Source organism: Myxine glutinosa, chromosome 5, assembly GCF_964187855.1.
Source record: "Myxine glutinosa chromosome 5, kmMyxGlut1.1, whole genome shotgun sequence".
NCBI lineage: Eukaryota > Metazoa > Chordata > Myxini > Myxiniformes > Myxinidae > Myxine > Myxine glutinosa.
Window position 1 is genome coordinate 88793279 of NC_136265.1, and position 24582 is coordinate 88817860.

Genomic DNA, 24582 nt, shown 5'->3' on the forward strand with positions numbered 1-24582 from the left:
TTAAACACCAATGCCAATAATTTCTGTTTTCATTAGACTTTGTCTACCCTCTGTCAACATACCCTTGCAAACTCCAAAAACCAAAATTTCTCAACTCATCAAATTTATCCACACTTAATGACTACAAACGCTTTTGCATAAAATGCTATCATGATCGTTTGTGGATTTCACCTTGCTATCCTTGTTATCCGATTTCTCACCAAACAAGATCCCAATTTCTGTTATGATTTCACATTCCAATTTATAGTATGTTTTTACTTTTCAATTTTTTGTAGAATTTCCTATTCTCATTTCCAGCATGTTTTCAATCCCTCATTCAACAATTGATATCAGATCCCTCCTTCAACAATTGGGTTCAAGTCTCACTTTCAACAATTGAGTTCAAATCTCACTTTCAACAATTGAGTTCAAATCTCACTTTCAACAATTGATTTCAGATCCCACTTTCAACAATTGGGTTAAAATCCCTCCTTCAACAATTGGGTTCAAATCCCTCCTTCAACAATTGGGTTCAAATCCCTCCTTCAACATTTGGGTTCAAAACCATACTTGAACAATTGGGTTCAAATCCCACCTTCAACAATTGGGTTAAAATCCCTCGAGCCCCCAATTTCTGTGATGTATTGCCTCGAAGCACCAATGTAAGTGCACCAGTTACCCCGAGAGGAGCACAGTCGAAAAGATTTGTGGACAATTATATGTCCAGTTTGTCACAATTCAAGCGAAACCAACATATGACACGAGGCAGGTGATTTAATAACCAATATTTATTAATCCCGACTATCTACCTTTATTATACTTAAACTAATGAATACTGATAAAAAGAAACATTCAATTATTAAAAACCCCCAGAGTGTAAAACACACATTTCACAGATTTGTTTGCAGTCAAGCATTGATTCAAACTTTCATGGTTGGCAACATCTCCAGTAACCAGTTCGTAATACATAAGTCTTCAGCGGGTTACAGATGGTGAGAGTCGGCACTTCACAAGTTCAAACTATCTTGTCCAGCTGGGTTGTACAGGTTGAAGTCCGACTATGCCAGTCACGTTGCAAGTTCTCTCTGTGAGCCTGGTCTCACAAAAGCACGCATCAGACTCCTGTATCCACAGACTAAGCTGGGTGATGTTGAATATGGAAAGTGCATGCTGTTGAAGAACCCAATGCATACGGGCAGCTGAAGAATGAGAAAAGCGAGGACAAGTGAATGAAGAGTGACGATGGAAATCAGGCCGTGTTCTCAGCACCGTCTCTGGTTTCTTGTCTGGATGTCATCTCCGCAACTCCAGCATGGCAACATTCATCAAATACCCCCAGTGGGTAAAACGACCGGCCTCCACCGGGCTTGGAGTGTGGAACCCATCGGTGTCCTCGTACAGCACTCTTGTCCCTTCACTGGATGCTGGTTTGAATATGCAGTGCATCAGGCTGAACTGCACACAGTTGAACCCTCTCTCAACAATCTCCATCACTCATGCCCCCGGCCAGGCAAGTTGTCCGTTTGGTGTTACATCTCCTTCATCCGTCTCTCCTGAATCTGATGCAAACCCTTGCGATGTTTTATGTTTCACACAAGTCAACGAAGAGGTCTGGTATCTAAATGTCTGTATTTTGTTCTCTCAGTGAATGGTAGAGCCTCGGTCCGGTTTAGCTTGCTCCATAATAAACCTCTGCCCCCAGTCCATGTCTCTTTCTTGCGCAAGTAGAACTCAGACAGTTCACCTAAACACAGCTTTGTGTCCAGGTGGAGAAACACAGCTATGTCCATTTCGTTTGCAGTTAGAACTCAAACCTTTAGCCTCAACACAGCTCTGTCTGCACCACGCTGCCAACTTTTCCCCACATCTGAACATTCCTTTTCTCCACACACAGGCCAGAAAGCCCAAAAGCTGTGGCCTTGAAAACAGCCAAAAGAGCCCAGCCTCACGAGACTGCTTTTTCCACACTGGGCTACACTGAAATGAACAACTTTAACATAGTATCGTTTTTACTGCATTATAGCTCTAACTATATGTTAACCACTGTAATGATATATTGCTTCACAACAATGTGTATGTGTGTATATGTATGTTTGTATGTATGTATGCATGTATGTGTGAATGTGTATGTGTGTATGCATGAAGCCAAAACTCCAGGGATTGCATTTTTCGTAAATTAAAATGAGTACGTTACTTTTTGGGGAAACTGAAGCTAGAACGCCTTTGCAAAGATATGTGTGCACAAAGTAATTACCCTGCGCCCGCAAAGCGAAAATCAGGGTTAGGCACTCAGTTGCGTCCGTACGTGCATACATGTGGCGTGCATGTCTGAATTTTGAAAACTAGTAACGGTACCCGCCCTATGGGCGGGGCTTCAATTGGGAAGCCCAAATTAAAAGGCAAAATATCAGAAATTGAAGGCTTTTTTTATTTTAAACGATTTATATAATCATCCGTTGAATCACATCACACGCAAATCATCAAAATCTAAACAGTACATGGCGCCCATTTTGAAAAAAGATTGAATTCTGCAAAACGGAAGTGGCCGCTACATGTCTTTCTCAGTCGCATGTTTATGTGTGAAAAGTGCGCGCCGAATCTGTAACACGGAAGCAGCCGCTACACCTGTTTCTCAGTCGCTTTGCACACGCTGCCATGTTACTTCAGAGCCACACGTTTATATCGGAAGAGTTCATCAGGAGTCGATCTTCTCTCTCCTGGTACATAGAATTTCAACAAAAGTCACATCACTGTTCATATCGGTAAATATTATTCCATCGTGTTTGTAAAGACTGGAAAATTGGGAAAAAATTGGAAAAACAATATAGCCTATTTTACTCCAAGAGGTCCCAGGATTACCCACCAAAAATATTGTTGCGATCAGTTGAGCCGTTTTTGCGGTACCTTCGAACGGACAGACGGACATTTGGTGAACTACAGTAAGATTCATTTTCTCGGCAACCATTGGTCTGATTGACACGAAATATTATATTCATAAGTATGACGCCATATGTCATGTGGTATGGATGCCACCTTGGAAAAACGTTGCATCTCTATATCTCTGAATAAAAATTGAAAACTTGAAGAAATTGAAGTGGAAAAAATTGAAATGAGGCTCATTGTCAAGTACTCCCCCCCTATGGGGAACAAGATATGTTAATGATGATGTCATCGGTGCCTTCATTATGACGTCATAATTCGACCTGTACAACTTTTGAGCTTAACAGCATGAAAAAAAACATTTCTCTGCAAATGTTCGTCCAATGGACACAAAATTTTGACCATAGGAGTGTCTCCTCCTGTAGAAATTTTAACTGATAATTATGACATCAGAGCTCACGTTGTGCAGGCACCATCTTGGAAAAATCGAAAAACGTTGCACCTCTATATCTCTGAAACCACTCCATGGAAAAAATTGAAACATGGTGTGTTGTCAAGTCCTGCTCATGGGGAATAAGATATGTTAATGATGATGTCATTGATACCTTAATTATGAGGTCATAATTCGACAAGTGCAATGCTTGATCGAATCAGCATGTATTTTTTGTCTCTGCAATTGTTTGTTCGATTGACACTAAATTATCACCATGGGAGCGCCTCCACCTGTAGAATTTTAGTGATCATTTTGACATCTTAGGTCATCTGGGACGGGCACCATTTTGGAAAAACTTTGCACCTCTATATCACAGAAACCGCTCCATGGAAAAAATTGAAACATGGCTCAGTATTGTTACGGGGTCAACATCGAGGGGAACCCCGGCAGAAATATGTGTGGTCCTTGGGTGAAAATAAGTCAATCAATAACGAGTCCACACCAAGGGTTATGAACAAACCCCAATATATTCCCAAATCCCGCACAGGAATCACAATGCGTTCACAGCACTTCCATACAATCCTTATCTATAGTATAGGTGGCGCCACCTTAACCCACAACAGTGTTGGCAACACTCACGGCCCTTGCCCCCAATGTCTCTGCACGCCTCCCAGGTGACGTCGAGTCGATCCAGCGATCGGGGAAGCAATGTCCGAATCCTGCACGCCTCCCAGGTGAGGTCGAGTCGATCCAGCGATCGGGGAATCTATGTCCGATTCCAATACGGGGCTGGGAGTGAGGATACTCGACAACCTCAGCGAGGATACCCGACTTCGCAGGTTCCGCAGTAATCTGGCGCTCTCCTGACGCGCGGACTTCGGTTCACAGAGGCACGGTTCCCTTGTCCTTCACGTTCGGCGGCTCGGTCTCGAGCTGCAGTCTCAACTCTCAACTGTCTCCTTCCAATCTCTTTCGCGCGCCAGGCCCAAGGTGCGACCCGTACACGCCCTCGTAGGCGTCGAGGCGAACAGCGCCGGGTGCTTGGTTCCTTCCAGGACCACACGGCACCTTGACACGTAACCGGCAATCAATCACCCCACGCAGGTAACTCCTCTCGCCAGACGGGCTTTTCCAACTCCGTTCCAAAGTAGGTAACGATCGCCTCCACTCGCGTCGGAGCTCTCCAAGCTTAAGATGGCCGCCCTTCCTTCTCCTCCTCCTCTTCTTCACGATCCTGTTTCCGGTCTCGTTTTTCCCAGAAGGGCTCCTGACCCTTTAATCACAACAACCTTTAATAGAATATACATTAATAAGAAATGACCTGAATTGTAACCCCCATAAACCCGGAATTCGTAACACTCCCCCCCTTCAAGAAAGAAAGTTTGAACACCGCGAAAACTTTCTTTGCAGGCCAACTTTGATAAACAAACCAAAATAACTCACACCCCAAATCATCAGTCCCCCCCCCGGGCACAATTATCACATCTCAAAAATAAAGCAACAAACTTTCACAAAACCCCCAGAGATTCCAAAGGTAATTCCCTCTGGACCAAGCGTCAACAACTTCTAGTTTCTCTTGGATGACGGTTAAGGGGTGGTGACCAAAGCCCAAAAGTTACACAACTCGATAGCACTTTTTCGGGAGGCCCAGCTGAGTACTCACTACATGGACGCCTTAAGGAATGTGGAGTTCACGGTTAGTCCGGGGAGGAAAGTTCATTACATGGACGCCTTTAAGAACGTGGAGTTCACGGTTAGTCCGTGCAGGAAAGTTCCCTACCGGGACGCCTTTAAGAACGTGGCGTTCACGGTTAGTCCGTGTAGGAGCCCAGGCTCGGCGGCTCCGCCGTATATAGAGTGCTTCAACTTCTCCGGACTCCTAACAGTCACGGTGGGACCCCTTGTCCCAGCAGTCACCTGACTCGCGGTCTCCGTCTCGGCCAGTGCTCTGACAATCGACAACGGGCTCTGACGGCCCATATCTATTGAAGACAGAGGTCAGATCTTCTTCCTCTGTTTTGAAGTTCAGTCCCCCTACAAATAACTTGGTACTTTTGTCACCATCCCGAGCTGGTGTGGTGTTATTTTCCCTGCTGTGCTCTTTACCAACCCTTGGGTTACCATAAATTTGCCCCCCGGCCAAATCATTTCCGATAACCACAGATACTCCCTCCACAGGAAGCGTGGCTTGTAAACCGACGGTGACCGGTCCTGACACCAAATCGGATTCCAAATGGATGACATGAAGTGGGGCACTAACACAGCCACCGATCCCTTGTAACCGAACACTATCACCAGTTGCAGTACTCTTTGACAATGGCAAAATGCCTTCAAGCATTAAGGATTGATGGGCTCCTGTGACCCTCAATACCCTAACAGGTCTTGGGTTAGTCAAGTCTCCCTCGAGTGAGACAAACCCCTCATAAATAAATGGTTGGTAACTCTTCTGTGGGCGATTTCCTACACTTGCCATCGCATTCGGAGTTGTAATAGTCGGACTCCGCTCTGGGTTTTCCCTTTTCATGAGGTAACAACTGGACATCAAGTGTCCAGGTTTCTTGCAAAAAGCGCAAGTAGGCCCGGAGGAAAAACTCGTGGTCTGCCTCGGGCCCCCCGGAAAATAAGTTTGTCTTGGGCCCGTCGCCCTCTGATTTTGAACAGTTTGGGTATCAGCGTTGTCCCCATAATCATCTCGAGGCCGCCGCCATGTATTGTCGTTCTCCGCACCTGCTGTTCCACAACTCCCCTGCGGAAATCTAGGCGAGGAGTTAGGTTCGTGGACCCCTATCCGGTGTGTTAAGGCATAATCATCTGCCATGGTGGCTGCGTCCCACAACTTCGGTACTTTCTTTTCCTGCAGGTACACTTTGATGTCCTCGTGGACACACTGTTGAAATTCCTCCACCAGGATCAAGTCACGCAATGCTTCGAAGTCGTTCCCGACTCCTTTTGACTCACACCACCGATCAAACATGTTTTCTTTCACTCTGGCAAACTCCACATGGGTCTCACTCTCCCTCTTCCTGGCATTCCTGAATTTTTGCCGGTAAGCTTCAGGAACCAACTCATAGGCTTTGAGAATGTGCTTCTTCAATACCTCACAATCTGCACATTGGTCCATTGGTAGCGCCGAATAAATATCTTGAGCTTTACCCACCAGCACACTTTGCACTAGTATGGTCCAGGCCTCCTCCGGCCAGTTTAACTGTCGAGCCACTTTCTCAAAGTGTGGAAATAATTTAGCGACTTCCTTTTCACTGAAGGGTGGAACCAGCCTCACATGTCTGCCCACATCCCAGGTGTTCTGGCTAGGTGTCGGCCCAGTCAGCAAGGGTGGTACCTCTCCCCGTTCTCTCATTAACTCCAGCTCCTTGAATTTAATTTCTTGCTGAAGCGCCATGTCACGTTCCTTTAATTCCCTTTCGGCTTTTCTCTCCTCTGCTTCGAGTTCCCTTGCAGCTCTCCTCTCCTCTGCTTTTCTCCCTTCTAACCTTTCCTGGAGTTCTCGTTCCACTCTCCTTTCCTCTGCTTGTTTCTCTTCTCTCCTCTCTTCTGCTTTCCTTTCCTCTTCTGATCTTTCCTTTTCTGCTTTCCTTTCTTCTTCTGCTCTTTCCTTTTCTGCTTTCCTTTCTTCTTCTGCTCTTTCCTTTTCTGCTTTCCTTTCCTCTGTTTTCATCCTTTCTAACCTTTCCTGGAGTTCTCGTTCCACTCTCCTTTCTTCTGCTTGTTTCTCTTCTCTCCTCTCTTCTGCTTTCCTTTCCTCTTCTGATCTTTCCTTTTCTGCTTTCCTTTCTTCTTCTGCTCTTTCCTTTTCTGCTTTCCTTTCTTCTTCTGCTCTTTCCTTTTCTGCTTTCCTTTCTTCTTTTTTGATCCGTTCCTGGCTCCGTAATTGCAACTCCAGTTTCCGGAGCTCAACGTCTTCTGGTTCTTCGGGTAGCCACTCCCAGGCTAACTCGTCCCATGTTCCTAATCGCACCATAGACTGTATCACCATGGTCTGCAACTCTGCCTTCCTCAAATTAGTTCGGACCTCCAAGTTAAAATGTTTGGCCAATTTCAAGAGGTCCGATTTTAGTAATGCCGATTTTAGAACTGTGCCTCACTAGGGGTTACCGCAAAGTTCTGTGCCACAAACGCCATGGTGACTACTGGTAACACCTGTTAACCTTCACCCCAGAAATTTCCAACAAAGAAAAGCAACAGTATTACTATTATTGCTATTGTTTTTTTTTTTGGTTTTTTTTTTTGTTGTTGTTGTTGTTTTGTCGGCAGAGCAAAACAATTTTGGGAACGTTGGAAAAGTTCCCACTCTTGGGAATTCTTTCCCGGACTAAAATTTAGAAAATTTTCTAGATCCCGGACGAGCGCCCAATTCTGTTACGGGGTCAACCTCGAGGGGAGCCCCGGCAGAAAGATGTATGGTCCTTGGGTGAAAATAAGTCAATCAATAACGAGTCCACACCAAGGGTTACGAACAAACCCCAATATATTCCCAAATCCCGCACAGGAATCACAATGCGTTTACAGCACTTCCATACAATCCTTATCTATAGTATAGGTGGCGCCACCTTAACCCAAAACAGTGTTGGCAACACTCACGGCCCTTGCCCCCAATGTCTCTGCACGCCTCCCAGGTGACGTCGAGTCGATCCAGCGATCGGGGAAGCAATGTCCGAATCCTGCACGCCTCCCAGGTGATGTCGAGTCGATCCAGCGATCGGGGAATCTACGTCCGATTCCAATCCGGGGCTGGGAGTGAGGATACTCGACAACCTCAGCGAGGATACCCGACTTCGCAGGTTCCGCAGTAATCTGGCGCTCTCCTGACACGCAGACTTCGGTTCACAGAGGCACGGTTCCCTTGTCCTTCACGTTCGGCGGCTCGGTCTCGAGCTGCAGTCTCAACTCTCAACCGTCTCCTTCCAATCTCTTTCGCGCGCCAGGCCCAAGGTGCGACCCGTACACGCCCTCGTAGGCGTCGAGGCGAACAGCGCCGGGCGCTTGGTTCCTTCCAGGACCACACGGCACCTTGACACGTAACCGGCAATCAATCACCCCGCGCAGGTAACTCCTCTCGCCAGACGGGCTTTTCCAACTCCGTTCCAAAGTAGGTAACGATCGCCTCTGCTCGCGTCGGAGCTCTCCAAGCTTAAGATGGCCGCCCTTCCTTCTCCTCCTCCTCTTCTTCACGATCCCGTTTCCGGTCTCGTTTTTCCCAGAAGGGCTCCTGACCCTTTAATCACAACAACCTTTAATAGAATATACATTAATAAGAAATGACCTGAATTGTAACCCCCATAAACCCGGAATTCGTAAGAGTATAAAGAACTGACAAGAACTGTGAAGAGAATGACAGAGATCTGCAATCTGGTGGTGAAAGAAGGCCGCATTCCAGTGAATTGGGAACTGAGTACCCTCGTCCCTCTAAACAAGGGGAAAGGTGACCCTCTGGACTGTGGCTCGTATCGAGCGATAAAGTTATTGGAGCATGGAATGAAGGTATTGGAAAGGGTTGTTAGAGAGGAGGATAAGGAAGAAAGTGAAGATTGAAGAAATGCAGTTTGGATTTATGCCAGGAAGAGGAACGACAGACGTGCTTTTTATTGTGAGGCAGTTGCAGGAAAAGTACATGGAGAAGAGGAAGAAGTTGTTTCTTGGGTTTGTTGATCTGGAGAAAGCATTTGATAGGGTTCCACGTGAAGTCGTGACATGGGCATTGAGGAAGTTAGGAGTGGAGGAATGGTTGATTAGAGTAGCGATGGCAATGTACAAGAGCGCGCATAGCTGTAAGGACGAAGGACGGGAACAGTGGTGAGTTTGAGGTGAAGGTGGGAGTGCATCAGGGGGTCGGTACTAAGTCCACTACTATTTGTAGCTGTGATGGACAGGCTGGCTCAGAACGTAAAGGAGGGTTTACCGTGGGAGTTGTTGTATGCAGATGATCTGGTGTTGATTGCAGAAAGTATGGATGGACTGAAGGAGAAGATGAACAAGTGGAAGGAATGTATGGAGACAAAAGGTCTGAAGGTGAATATCGGAAAAACGAAGGTGATGGCAAGTGTTAAAGCATGTGGTGAGGTGGAAAGAACTGCGATGTGGCCGTGTGCTGTGTGCAGGAAGGGTGTTGTAGTGAATTCCATTCAATGTACAATGTGCGCTGAGTGGGTTCATCAAAAATGTATTGGTTTGAGAGGGTCATTGACCAGTGTGGCAGCTACATTTAAGTGTAAGGTGTGCACAGAGGGAGCTGCAATGGAGGAAATGTTGAGTTGGATCTTGGAGCCCTCCAAGTAACTTTTCCCTTCAGTGGAAAACGACTAAAGTGACAGTTAAAAGGATTTTGAGCCGCCAGGAATCAAGGGCCTTGGGAATATGGGACTCAGCGATCGAGGCAATGTTCTGTTGTTTATACACTGCCCAAATAACTCAAGCAGCATTTTTACCGCAGACATTATGCAGGTCCTTGATAATATTTTGAACTATTTTCTCTTAAAATGGCGAGTTGACAGGTGATTGGGACAGATTTGTATGGAATCTGTGATAGCATGTTAGGGGAGCGGAAAGTGGTAAATATTCCACTTTTTCGATGTGGGAATACCCATTTTGCTTTTTTGAGCATGAGTAGCATGAGGAGAGGGTAGTGGGCGAATAATGTTTGGACAGATTTGGAAGGGGGGATTGAGGATTTGTGGTGTGGAGGTGTTTAAAGGCTTGAAGTGGGAGTGGATTCATGCCTTAGGGTTGGGAGTGGGAGGACCTGGTGTTTAGGGGAGGGAAGATCAAAAATGGGACAGAGATGGAAGGGGGCGGTTGAGGCTTTGTGGGGGGAAGACATTCAGTGGGGAGGGGAGCATTTGAGGAGTTGTCAGAATTGCATGCGTAAGTTTACTCACAGGAAAAACTGTCATTGGCAACAGATGTATGTGTGTGTGTGTGTCACTGTAGACGGGAGACACAATCATCCTCCAGGAAAGGTGCTCATGTAGGAGTTACGGATGACGAGAAGAAAAGGCCATTTCTTGGGTGTTCAAAGCTCCTTTATTCCAACAGAACTCCTCTCGCGAACGGAACTCATACAGCTTTATAGCGCGAAAACCCTTTTCGGAGGGCGTGGCTTCAACAACCGCACGCACATCACGTCCACACAATCAAAAGCCCCACTGGCCCGTGCCCGTGGATTATGTCCCAATAAGGTAACCGCTACATGCGACCCCCAGAATGCACTCGCATGGGCAATGTCAGTTTTCGGGGGGCCTTCACCACCCGGCCGAAATGACTGATGACCCGAGCAGGGGCTGTGAGCGGCTTGGCGGTGGGCGGGCCAACCGGGGACTTACCCGACGGGGGACGGCCCACAGTGGGGTTGAGCCACCCGAGGGGGCTGGTCAAGGCCTCGGGGGAGGCTGCTGAGGTTCCTCGCGGGCTTCCCGAGGTTGCAGAGTAGGAGTAGTAGTTGCGCGAGTTGCAGCTTCCTACACGTGAGCTCTAGCTGTAGTTGTAGAGTTTTCGCGAGTTGCAGTTGTAGTATGTAGTTGAGCGAAGGTGACGAGCAGCAATGCTGCCCGGCTCAGTGCGCGAGAAGATGACGAGCAGCAGTGCTGCCCGGGTCAGTGCGCCGCGAAGGTGACGAGCAGCAGGGCTGCCTGGGTCAGTGCACGCGAAGGTTACGAGCAGCAGTGCACGTTGGAGAAGGCTCACCACTCTGGTCGCAGAGGAGGTGCTTGGCCGTAGTGCACGCGAAGGTTATGAGCAGCAGCACACGTTTGAGAAGGCTCAACACTCTGGTCGCAGAGGAGGTGCTTGGCCATAGGGCGCACGAAGGTTACGAGCAGCAGCGCACATTGGAGAAGGCTCACCACTCTCGTCGCAGAGGAGGTGCTTGGCCGTAGTGCGCGCGAAGGCTAAGAGCAGCTGTACTCGGCCTGTGTGCGTGAAGGGCACGAGCAGCAGTGCGCGCAAAGGTGATGAGCAGCAGTGCCGCCAAAGTCAGTGCACGCGTAGGAGACGGGCAGCAGTGCCGCCAACATCTCGTACTTGCATCCCTTCGGAGGATCCTGTAGAAGGCTCACCACTCTGGTCGCAGAGGAGGAGCCCAGCGCAGTGCGCGCGAAGGTTACGAGCAGCAGTGCGCGCAAAGCTGACGAGCAGCCGTGCTGCCAATGTCAGTGCGCGCGAAGGAGACAAGCAGCAGTGCCGCCAACGTCTCGTAACTGTGTCCCTTCGGAGGATCCTGGAGCAGGCTCACCACTCTGGTCGCAGAGGAGGAGCCGAGCGCAGTGCGCGCGAACCAAACGGCCGCCCATCATTCCCAAAACTCCGGCAGTTCGATCGAAACTGCGTTTGCCATGCTCGTTGGAAGCCCCCGAAAACGTTCGCAAAACTCTGGCAGTTCGATCGAAACTGCGCTTGCCATGTTCATTTGCAGCCACCGAATCCGTTCGGGAGCAGCCGGGGTCACCAGTTTAGGTGGCTTCCCTGGCGAGGCCGCGCTTGCCATGTTCGTTTGAAGCCCCCGAACACGTTCGGGAGCAGCCGGGATCACCAGTGTAGGAGTTGCGGATGACGAGAAGACGAGGCCATTTCTTAGGTGTTCAAAGCTCCTTTATTCCAACAGAACTCCTCTCGCGAACGGAACTCATACAGCTTTATAGCGCAAAAACCCTCCCCGGAGGGCGTGTCTTCAACAACCGCGCGCACGTCATGCCCACACAATCAAAAGCCCCACTAGCCCATGCCCGTGGATGATGTCCCAATAAAGTCGGATAATTGAGACTTTTTGCAAATTGGGCAGCAATGACATTGTCCAGTGTGACTTCTGAAGTAAATTTTCACGTTATTTTTCAGGTGGAATGACCCCTTAAAAGATTTTCTATAAACTGTGTTCTGGACCCAGTCCTATTCCAGATTCATAAATTATCCCTCTTCTACATCCATCTTGTTCACCCTATGTATGGTCTCCTAGTTGTTAATCCTCCCCAAACCCATTGTTTGTATTAGTCTGCCTCTATCTGTTCCATGAGCCTCAACTACGTAAAAAGGTAAAACAAAAAGTTTCGTGAGCTCGCTTGACTTAATGAAGGAGTTTCCCATAAATTTTGCATTTGCATGGACATTCTCTTTGTTGGTCATCTCCTTGTTTTCCATTGTGAATTACTACGTCTTTTTTCAGGTGGCATGACCGATTAAACAATTCTCTACAAACGGTGCATTTGTACGGTCATTCTCTGTTGTGAATTCTCATGTGTGATTTAAGGTTGGATGACTGATTAAAAGATTTTCCACAACTTGTGCATTTGTAGGGGCGTTCACCATTGTGAATTGTCATGTGTGTTTTAAGGTTGGATGACTGATTAAAAGATTTTCCACAACTTGTGCATTTGTATGAGCGTTCACCATTGTGAACTGTCACGTGCCTTTTTAGGGTGGATGACTGATTAAAAGATTTTCCACATATTGTGCATTTATATGGGCGTTCAGCATTGTGAATTCTCATGTGCGATTTAAGGGTGGACGACTGATTAAAAGATTTTCCACATATTGTGCATTTATATGGGCGTTCACCATTGTGAATTGTCAAGTGTGATTTAAGGGTGGATGGCTGATTAAAAGATTTTCCACATATTGTGCATTTGTATGGGCGTTCGCCATTGTGAATTGTCATGTGTGTTTTAAGGTTGGATGACTGATTAAAAGATTTTCCACAACTTGTGCATTTGTATGAGCGTTCACCATTGTGAACTGTCCCGTGCCTTTTAAGGGTGGATGACTGATTAAAAGATTTTCCACATATTGTGCATTTATATGAGCGATCAGCATTGTGAATTCTCATGTGTGATTTAAGGGTGGATGGCTGATTAAAAGATTTTCCACATATTGTGCATTTATATGGGCGTTCACCATTGTGAAATGTCAGGTGTGATTTAAGGGTGGATGGCTGATTAAAAGATTTTCCACACATTGTGCATTTATATGGGCGTTCAACATTGTAAATTATTGTGTGCGATTTAAGGGTGGATGATCGAGTAAAAGATTTTCCACAACTTGTGCATTTGTATGAGCGTTTAGCATTGTGAATTCTCATGTGTGATTTTAGGGTGGATGGCCGATTAAAAGATTTTCCACATATTGTGCATTTGTATGAGCGTTCAGCATTGTGAATTATCATGTGTGATTTTAGGGTGGATGGCTGATTAAAAGATTTTCCACATATTGTGCATTTGTTTGAGCGTTCAGCATTGTGAATTACCATGTGTGATTCAAGGTTGGATGATCGATTAAAAGATTTTCCACAAATTTTGCATTTGCGGGGGTGTTTATCTTTCTCTCCTTTGTGATCCTGGTGTAAATTATTACGTGCAAACAATTCATTATTCGTTTTGTTGTGTTTGTAAAAAGTCCTCTTGTTTGTTTCAGTTGGCGAGTCCTGCACGCGTGTATCTACACTGTTCATAAAAGTAGATGCAGTCTCCCTTGTAGATTCAATGGATCCACCTGTAAATACAACATCACATTACCGATAAAAAAATCTTATTTGTTCAATACTCGTGATAAAATTCTGACAAACGTACGCAAACATGTACATATGTGCTTGTTCCACTACGAAAAAGAAAAAAAAAAACAAGTCAGGAGACGACGATGGTTCAAGAGCGAGCGCTATTCAATGACAAAGGACGGACTATAACCGAAACAGGCCCGGACTGGGGGGTCGGGGGCCCACGTGGCAGAGGCTTCGAGGCAGAGGCATTGAGGCAGAGGCATTGAGGCAGAGGCAGATGGAGGAAATGTTGAGTTGGATATTGAGACGGCGTGAAGCTGGAAGGTGTGAAAACATTTTGTGACCTCGGAGACATGCTGAATGAAGAAGGTGGTTCAGACTCGGCAACGGTTGCTGGAGTGAGATGTGCATGGAAGAAGTTTCGGGAACTGAGTGGCGTGCTGACGAGGAGGGGAGTGTCGTTGAAGCTGAAGGGAAACGTGTATGCTGCATGTGTGAGAATTGTTATGATTTATGGGAGCGAGACATGGGTAATGAACGTAGAGCAGCAACGAAGGCTGGAAAGGGTGGAAATGCGAATGGTTCGGTGGATGTGTGGAGTATCATTGAGATAGAGGAAGACAAATGATGAATTGCGAAAAATGATGGGAATAGAGCCTGTGATGGATGCTGTGAAGAGAAACAGGTTGAGATGGTTTGGTCATGTGTTGAGGAAGGATGAAAGTGACTGGTTGAGAAGAGTGATGGAAATGAATGTAGAAGGAAGTCGAGGACGGGGAAGACCGAGAAAGACTTGGCTGAAGATGGTCGAAGAAGAAATGCGGACAAGGGGGTTAACAAGGGGAGATGCAGAAAATAGGGAAAAATGGAGAAGATTGTCATGGGGACCGCAAGGCTAACCCCTGCTCTTGCAGGGAAAATGGCCTTAAAATGCCTGTTGTTGTTGTTGTTGTTGTTGCTCAGTATAAAGAACTCCATATGGGGAATAAGTGTTGTTAATGATGATGTTATCGGTGCCTTAATTATGACATCATAATTCGACAGGGGCAATGCTTAGTCGGATCAGTTTGAAATTTATTGAGCGTGATGTACACAAACAATAATTGTATTGGAGGGTCTAAATTTATGATGTCATCACTCAACTGGCAAAATTGAATGCGCACAGGGCTGCACAACCTTTATGCTGGCTCTCTGCTCAGTGTGATCAAAAGCCATTCTGATTTCTCATGTATGTTTTTAAATTGCCTGAAGGACTAAAATATTTTTCACAAACTATGCATTTGTACAGCATTTCACCATTGCGAATTCTCCTGCATGTATCAAGATGTGCTGATAGCTTGAATAATTTTCCACAAATTGTGCAATTGTCTGAGCACCCACCATTATTACTTTTCGTGTCCATGCTATAAAAGGAGCCATGTGTGTATGCGAAATCAAAGACGTCACATTCACAATCACCATGCCCTCCAAATAACTTTTCCCTTCAGTGTAAAACGACTAAAGTGACAGTTAAAAGGATTTTGAGCCGCTAGGAATTAAGGGCCTTGGGAATATGGGACTCAGCGATCGAGGCAATGTTCTGTTGTTTATACACTGCCCAAATAACTCAAGCAGCATTTTTACCGCAGACATTATGCAGGTCCTTGATAATATTTTGAACTATTTTCTCTTAAAATGGCAAGTTGACAGGCGACTGGGACAGATTTGTATGGAATCTGTGATAGCATGTTAGGGGAGCGGAAAGTGGTAAATAATCCGCTTTTTCGATGTGGGAATACCCATTTTGCTTTTTTGAGCAGGAGTAGCATGAGGAGAGGGTAGTGGGCGAGTAATGCTTGGACAGATTTGGAAGGGGGTATTGAGGATTTGTGGTGTGGAGGTGTTTAAAGGCTTGAAGTGGGAGTGGATTGATGCCTTAGGGTTGGGAGTGGGAGGACCTGGTGTTTGGGGGAGGGAGGATCAAAAATGGGACAAAGATGGAAGGGGGAGGTTAAGGCTTTGTGGGGGGAAGACATTCAGTGGGGAGGGGAGCATTTGAGGAGTTGTCAGAATTGCATGCGTACGTTTCCTCACAGTAAAAACTGTCATTGGCAACAGGTCTATGTGTGTGTGTGTCACTGCAGACGGGAGACACAATCAACCTCCAGGAAAGGTGCTCATGTAGGAGTTGCGGATGACGAGAAGACAAGGCCATTTCTTAGGTGTTCAAAGCTCCTTTATTCCAACAGAACTCCTCTTGCGAACGGAACTCATACAGCTTTATAGCGCCAAAACCCTCTTCGGAGGGCATGGCTTCAACAACCGCACGCACGTCACGCCCACGCAATCAAAAGCCCCACTGGCCCAGACGTTAGGGTGGGCCATACTCACTTTTTTTTTTTGTAAATCAATCGAGAGGGGTGTTCATATTACGTATTTTGGTGTGTAGAACACAAATCTGAGGTTTTTAAAAATTCTGATAACCCTAACCTACATCAATTTGCAGTTGATTATTTATTAAATGTTTGATTATTTTGCTATTCTTCTGGAAAAAAAGACGTTTTTTATTTTGAAGTTAGGGCTTTTATTTTGGTAACTTCCTGTTGGGATGGCAGTTGTAGCCATCTTGTTGCTGAAAGCTCGATTTTGAGGAGGTTGGCAATCCTTATCCATCCGTCTTCTCTTCTCTTCTTATGGCATTGCCAGTAAGTACGTTTTTGATTAGGAACCTGAGGAACAAATAGATAATAATTTTAGATGTAAATTACCTTGTTTTATATTATATTTGTTAATTGATTTGTGTACTTACCTATTGCTAGCCTGAGTTATATGTGAAGGAAAATAGTGACCTGTGAAGTGAATATTTTGACGGTTTTCTGTAATACCTGTGTAATACCTTAATATCTGTCTGTAGTGGATACTTACCTGTGTATTATTGTTTTTATTTCAGTGTGAACTACTAAAAATGGCTCAAGTCAGAACAAGGATGAAATCAAGTTCTCATTGAAGTAATCTTGTTGGCACTGGGCAGGAGCTGTTAGTGTCTGAACTGCCAACTGTGAGGGATATCCTGAGGTATGGCATCTACTTGAGGGAGCAAAGTGAAGATGATAGGAGGAACTACCTGGGACCAGCTCGTGTCTGACATCTACCCTGGTCTGATTTGTCAGTGGAGCAAAGGTAATGCTGTTTTCAAGCCTCCTGTTATCAATGAAAAGGTGACCATCATGTCCAAGCTCAAGGAGGTCTGGAATCAGGCAGTGAAGTTTTCTCTTGGGAAGGGCAAACTTGATGCCAAAGAGAGGTTCATTGTCAAGTTAGACAAGTTATTTGATATTTTGACTTGCAAGTGTCAGATTACCAGTTGTGAGCGGGGAGGCTGTGAGGCCAGTGAGGGCTGTGTGATCCAAGCCCATATTAACTGTTCCTGCAGCAGAGAGAAAATGATTCCTGTGAAAGATCTTGCCTACATCAAGGGACAGAAAGAGAAGGTTGGAAGTAAAGGACCCCACCAAATGGGGAGCCCTGATCTGCCAGAGCACAAGAGACAGGTGAGGACATTGGAAAGGCAGGAAAAGAAAAAGAATGCAGAGAAAACGAGAAGGAGCAAGGAGGAAAATGCTGCAGCAGCAGAGAAGGCAGCCAGGAAGGATGTTGAGAGATTTTTGTCAGATGGTGATGAGGATCTGGAATTGGAGAGAAGTGGTGCTGAAGATGAGTTTGTCACTGAAGTTGAGCTCTTCCCTGAAACTGACACTGAGCCTGCAGCTTCAGCAAAGGTCCAGAAAAACTATGATGAGATTCCAAACATTGCCCTTGCTAGTGTAAGGTATGGCATAGGGCTGAGGCCAACTGCAGCGATAGCAACTGCAGCTCTGATTGATGCAGGAATCATCACCGAAGACAATACAAGTAAAGTGATTGACAAGAACAAGGTCAATAGAGCACAAGAGAAGTTGATGACAGAGCTGGGGGAAGAGTTTGATGAGAAGTGCAGGGAGGAGGGGGGATCTCCTGCATCCTCTTTGATGGGCGGATTGACCTGACCAATGTGATGATGGAAGCTGAGGGCAGTGACCAATCTTTTCCTGCAAAGATCAAGGAAGAACACTGTAGTGTTGTTAGTGAGCCTGGCAGCTACTATCTGTTCCACTTTACCCCAGAGAAAGCAACTAAAGAGGAGTCACATGCGGAGCAGATTGCTATGGTCCTGTTTGCCTGGCTGAAAGAGAGGGGTTTTGATAAGACCTTGTGGGCCATTGGAGGAGACTCAACAAATGTTAACACTGGTGTGAAAGCTGGAGTAATGCGGAAGCTGGAGCTGCACCTGGGGAGAAAGCTGGTCTGGTTGGTGTACAACCTGCACACTGGTGAACTTCCCCTGCATCATCTCATTGTTCACCTTGATGGCCCTACTCTGTCAGACAACACATTTTCCAGGCCAATAGGAAAGCTCCTTGCATCTGCTTCAGACTTGGATATCAATCCAAACTTCACCTGGATATTTGTTGGCCCTCCACTGATCAAGCTATCTGACAAGGCCATTGAAGATCTCTCAACTGATCAACACTATGGCTATAAAATTGTCTGTGCAATCAGGGATGGAGTGCTTCCTGCAAGGCTGGCTCTCGTGGAGATTGGACCAGTAAACCACAGCCGCTGGCTCACCACAGCGAACAGACTTCTCAGGCTCTGGGTGTCAAAGCATGGACTGAAAGGAAAGAACCAGAAGAATCTGCAATTATTGTGGAATTCATCATTGGAGTGTATTATCCATGTTGGTTCAACGTGAAAGTCAAGCACTCCTGGGTCGAAGGGCCGAGGCACATCTTGTTTCAGCTGGACTGCCTCAAGTCCCAGAGGAAGGAGGTGCTGGACCTTGTGATGCCGACTGTGAGAAGATCTGCTTGGTATGCCCACAGTGAAGCCATCCTCCAAACACTGCTGTGCTCTGAGGATCAGAAGGAGAGGACTGAGGGGGTGGAGAGAATCCTGGCCATCAGGGGAGAAGGGGACCCAGACACTCAGCTGGGGGACTCCTCTGTCAGGACCAGAGGACACCTGACATCAACTGTGATGCTTCCAGCATTGGTAACTTGATCAGCTGGTCAGAAGGTGTGTCAGAGCCACCTCTCACCTGCTCCCTAATCACCTCGGAGGTGAAGAACTTCATCAACACCCCCATGGAGGTGCTCAACTGGGCTTGCCACACACAAAGCATTGAGAGCGTTGTTAAAATGGTGACTGAGGCTTCTGCTAAGTACTTCTCACAGGAAAAGAGGGATGGAGGCATCAGGGCTCAGGAGACCAGCAGGAGGCTGATGTCCAAGAATGAGTCAAAGCAGGACTTGTGCAACCTGGTAAAGTTCAAGAAGTAAGGAGATTGATCTTTGTAATTGTAACCAGTGATATACATGCAGTTCACCTGTTAATAAATATGTACATTTGATTTGGCCGTGTCAATATGAATGATTTCCCTTATATCTTTTAATATCTTATAAAGGGGTTCGAAAGGGTAAAATTGGCAATTTAGAAATACTAATTGATGTAGGTTAGAGTTATCCTATCCAAAAAATAAACTCATATTTGAATTCCCCATAAAAAAACACATAATATAGACACCCCTCATGTTAGGATTTCCTTCAGATTCATTTTGGCACCTGAGTATGACCCGCCCTGTGGCCCGTGCCCGTGGATTATGTCCCAATAAGGTAACCACTACATGCGACCCCCAGAATGCACTCGCACGGGCAATGTCAGTTTTCGGGGGGCCTTAACCACCCGGCCGAAACGACTGATGACCCGAGCAGTGGCTGTGAGCGGCTTGGCGGTGGGCGGGCCAACCGGGGACTTACCCGACGGGGGACGGTCCACCGTGAGGTTGAGCCAACCGAGGGGGCTGGTCAAGGCCTCGGGGGAGGCTGCTGAGGTTCCTCGTGGGCTTCCCGAGGTTGCAGAGTAGGAGTAGTAGTAGTTGCGTGAGTTGCAGCTTTCGACACGTGAGCTGTAGCTGTAGTTGTAGAGTTTTTGCGAGTTGTAGTTGTAGTATGTAGTTGCGCGAAGGTGACGAGCAGCAGTGCTGCCCGGGTCAGTGCGCGAGAAGGTGACGAGCAGCAGTGCTGCCCGGGTCAGTGCGCCGCGAAGGTAATGAGCAGCAGTGCTGCCCGGGTCAGTGCGCGCGAAGGTTACGAGCAGCAGCGCACGTTGGAGAAGACTCACCACTCTGGTCGCAGAGGAGGTGCTTGGCCATAGTACGCGCGAAGGTTACGAGCAGCAGCGCACGTTGGAGAAGACTCACCACTCTGGTCGCAGAGGAGGTGCTTGGCCGTAGTGCGCGCGAAGGGTACGAGCAGCAGTGCGCGCGAAGGTGATGAGCAGCAGTGCCGCCAAAGTCAGTGCGCGCGTAGGAGACGAGCAGCAGTGCCGCCAACATCTCGTACTTGCATCCCTTCGGAGGATCCTGGAGAAGGCTCACTACTCAGGTCACAGAGGAGGAGCCCAGCGCAGTGCGCGCCAAGGTTACGAGCAGCAGTGCACGCGAAGCTGACGAGTAGCCGTGCCGCCATTGTCAGTGCGCGCGAAGGAGACAAGCAGCAGTGCCGCCAACGTCTCGTAACTGCCTCCCTTCAGAGGATCCTGGAGCAGGCTCACCACTCTGGTCGCAGAGGAGGAGCCGAGCGCAGTGCACGTGAACCAAACGGCCGCCCGTCGTTCCCAAAACTCCGGCAGTTCGATCGAAACGGCGTTTGCCATGCTCGTTGGAAGCCCCCAAAAACGTTTGCAAAACTCTGGCAGTTCGATCGAAACTGCGCTTGCCATATTCATTTGCAGCCCCTGAATCCGTTCGGGAGCAGCCGGGGTCACCAGTTTAGGTGGCTTCCCTAGCGAGGGCGCGCTTGCCCTGTTCGTTTGAAGCCCCCGAACACGTTCGGGAGCAGCCGGGGTCACCAGTGTAGGAGTTGCGGATGACGAGAAGACGAGGCCATTTCTTAGGTGTTCAAAGCTCCTTTATTCCAACAGAACTCCTCTCGCGAACGGAATTCATACAGCTTTATTGCGCGAAAACCTTCTCTGGAGGGCGTGTCTTCAAAAACCGCGCGCACGTCACGCCCACACAATCAAAAGCCCCACTAGCCCATGCCCGTGGATTATGTCCCAATAAGGTTGGATAATTGAGACTTTTTGCAAATTGGGCAGCAATGACATTGTCCAGTGTGACTTCTGAAGTAAATTTTCACGTTATTTTTCAGGTGGAATGACACCTTAAAAGATTTTCTATAAACTGTGTTCTGGACCCAGTCCTATTCCAGATTCATAAATTATCTCTCTTCTATATCCATCTTGTTCACCCTATGTATGGTCTCCTAGTTGTCATTCCGCCCCAAACCCATTGTTTGTATTAGTCTGCCTCTATCTGTTCCACGAGCCTCAACTACGTAAAAAGATAAAACAAAAAGAGTTTCGTGAGCTCGCATGACTTAATGAAGGAGTTTCCCTTAAATTTTGCATTTGCATGGACATTCTCTTTGTTGGTAATCTCCTTGTTTTCCATTGTGAATTACGACGTGTTTGTTCAGGTGGCATGACCGATTAAACAATTCTCTACAAACGGTGCATTTGTACGGTCATTCTCTGTTGTGAATTCTCATGTGTGATTTAAGGTTGGATGACTGATTAAAAGATTTTCCACAACTTGTGCATATGTATGGGCGTTCACCATTGTGAATTGTCATGTGTGTTTTAAGGTTGGATGACTGATTAAAAGATTTTCCACAACTTGTGCATTTGTATGAGCGTTCACCATTGTGAACTGTCACGTGCCTTTTAAGGGTGGATGACTGATTAAAAGATTTTCCACAACTTGTGCATTTGTATGGGCGTTCACCATTGTGAATTGTCATGTGCCTTTTAAGGGTGGATGAGTGATTAAAAGATTTTCCACAAATTGTGCATTTGTATGAGCGTTCATCATTGTGAATTCTCATGTGTGTTTTAAGGTGGGATGATTGATTAAAAGATTTTCCACAACTTGTGCATTTGTATGGGCGTTCAGCATTGTGAATTCTCATGTGTGATTTAAGGGTGGATGGCCGATTAAAAGATTTTCCACATGTTGTGCATTTATATGGGCGTTCAGCATTGTGAATTCTCATGTGCGATTTAAGGGTGGATGACTGATTAAAAGATTTTCCACATATTGTGCATTTATATGGGCGTTCACTATTGTGAATTGTCACGTGTGATTTAAGGGTGGATGAATGATTAAAAGATTTTCCACAACTTGTGCATTTGTATGGGCGTTCATCATTGTGAATCGTCATGTGCCTTTTAAGCGTGGATGACTGATTAAAAGATTTTCCACAACTTGTGCATTTGTGTGGGCGTTCACCATTGTGAATCGTCATGTGCCTTTTAAGGGTGGATGAGTGATGAAATGATTTTCCACAAATTGTGCATTTGTATGAGCGTTCATCATTGTGAATTTTCATGTGTGTTTTAAGGTGGGATGACTGATTAAATGATTTTCCACAACTTGTGCATTTGTGTGGGCGTTCAGCATTGTGAATTCTCATGTGTGATTTAAGGGTGGATGGCTGATTAAAAGATTTTCCACATATTGTGCATTTATATGGGCGTTCAGCATTGTGAATTCTCATGTGCGATTTAAGGGTGGATGACTGATTAAAAGATTTTCCACATATTGTGCATTTATATGGGCGTTCACCATTGTGAATTCTCAGGTGTGATTTAAGGGTGGATGGCTGATTAAAAGATTTTCCACATATTGTGCATTTATATGGGCGTTCACCATTGTGAATTCTCATGTGTGATTTTAGGGTGGATGATCGATTAAAAGATTTTCCACAAATTTTGCATTTGTATGGGTGTTTATCTTTCTCTCCTTTGTGATCCTGATGTAAATTATTACGTGCAAACAATTCATTATTCGTTTTGTTGTGTTTGTAAAAAGTCCTCTTGTTTGTTTCAGTTGGCGAGTCCTTCACGCGTGCGTCTACACTGTTCATAAAAGTAGATGCAGTCTCCCTTGTAGATTCAATGGATCCACCTGTAAATACAACATCACGTTACCTATGAAAAAATCTTATTTGTTCAATACTCGTGGTATAATTCTGAAAAACGTACGCAAAAACATGTACATATGTGCTTGTTCCACTACGAAAAAGGAAAAAAAAAACAAGTCAGGAGACGACGATGGTTCAAGAGCGAGCGGTATTCAATGACAAAGGACGGACTATAACCGAAACAGGCCCGGACTGGGGAGTCGGGGGCCCACGTGGCAGGCGTCAGCCCCCGACATGCGGTGTACATGCCTCTTTACAAAGGGCCCCAATGCGCTGCGTGTGCAGGCCTTTAAGAGCCTTTAAGAGCCAGCTTGGTAACTAGAATTAGAGAATAAGGATAAGATTCCATTGTGTGTCGTCCCCGCTGTGACTTATCCATTGTCCCTTATGGCAATACATCACATACATTAGCTAGGCCCATTAGCGCACACATCAATTAATCCCCCGCCACCACAATGACTGACCGAAAAGACAGACCGGAAGCAACCACGCACTATGGCGCCATAGCAGGCAAACATCGATCAGGCAAGCTGAGAGCCACGCCCAGGAGATCTCATGATTGACAGGGGGGAAGGGGCGAGTTGGAGGCAGGTTGCTGATTGGAGGTTAGGGAAGATGAAGGACGTGCCACACGACGACGTGACACCAAAGGCGCTCGGCCAATCAGTGCGGCAGGTGCAAAACCACTACCTAGAAGCAGGTCGCTGATTGGAGGAAAAGCGCCGGTGACATGAGAAAGGCGCAAAAGAGCAGAAGGAAACGACGCACTGATTGGCAGAGAGGGAGAGCTGACGTCAGGCGCCAAGTGAAAAAACAACTGGCTCGCCGGCATTTTGCCCCTCTCGTTTTGGCTTCTTGCCTGACTGGACCTCCCTTCTCCCTTTGCCTTTCGTTCCCAGTTGGACCTTTCCTTTGCGAACCGTGAATTGCTTGCGTTACGACGGACGTTGGGGAAACGTTGGAGCGCCGTCGATTCTCCTCCCTGGCGTTCACGTGCGAGCAAGGCTTGCCGCTGAGCAGGCGAGACCGGCGTGAGCGAGGCGCTCGTGAGACCTGACGGAGCGGGCGCACCAGAGCCTGGACGATTCCTGACCGACGCTACATCCAGACACAGATAAGATGCACCACACCCGAACCACAACGTTTTCTTTATTTCATTCTTCCTGTGTTGTGTATTTGAAGTGAAGTGTGCGAGCGCTCTATTAGAGAGGGTTGAGGTTTATCGTTGCGTTTCATTGTTCTCGGGTTCCGTAATAAATATTTCATTTTGTACATTTTACCTCCGTCTCGGGTTGAGTTAATTTCCACAGGGAGAAGACATCGTCGGGGCCGTGATGGTAAGCGGCATTCTCCCCCGAACCCCCCCTGCTCGTGTATCCTCCGCCATTGAATTGATTGTCGCCTCATTAAGCTCGATTCCATCCATGGACGCTCTGTCTTAATAGAGTCATCCACAGGACAATACATACATATATACATACATCGAATGGACAGACAAACGGTATTCCAGACATCATTGCCCGACAAGGTACGCTGTAAAAAAGTATAATGACACATAGTGTGATTCATATTATGTTGTGAAACGACCCTGCTCATGTGAAACTGGCAAAATCCAGAACCACTGCTCACCTCCACTCATTTATTCCTCTGCTTTCCCACCTGTAGTACCGCCTTCCACACTCTTTTCCATCTAAATCTTTCCTCCGGGTCTTCAAGACAGCTGTACACTACCA

The 24582-nt window shown here is 46.6% G+C and overlaps 2 protein-coding genes across 10 annotated transcripts in view; both read right to left on the reverse strand.

The window, feature by feature from the left end:
• The window catches only part of LOC137427366 (uncharacterized), a 420191-nt gene that overhangs the window by 116643 nt on the left and 278966 nt on the right, over positions 1–24582 (reverse strand). For 2 of the 9 annotated variants that reach the window (XM_078778336.1, XM_078778334.1), the window contains exon 4: positions 20758–22833. The exons of 6 other annotated variants lie outside the window; for them this stretch is intronic. In XM_078778336.1, coding sequence (XP_078634462.1) covers positions 21392–22792 — 1401 coding nt within the window. In that variant the 5' untranslated portion in view covers positions 22793–22833 and the 3' untranslated portion in view covers positions 20758–21391. Of the gene's footprint in view, positions 1–20757; positions 22834–24129; positions 24286–24582 lie in introns of those variants that run through there. One more of the 9 variants, XM_068116813.2, reaches the window with a different exon arrangement.
• LOC137416206 (uncharacterized) lies at positions 11872–14868 on the reverse strand. The gene has a single exon (XM_068101740.2). The coding sequence runs from the start codon at positions 13740–13742 to the stop codon at positions 12510–12512; it is 1233 nt and encodes a 410-aa protein (XP_067957841.2). The 5' UTR covers positions 13743–14868; the 3' UTR covers positions 11872–12509.

Bases quoted from the DNA above. Each gene is read 5' to 3' on its own strand.
- LOC137416206 (XM_068101740.2), bottom strand. From the start codon at position 13,742: ATGAACAGTGTAGATACACGCGTGCAGGACTCGCCAACTGAAACAAAC.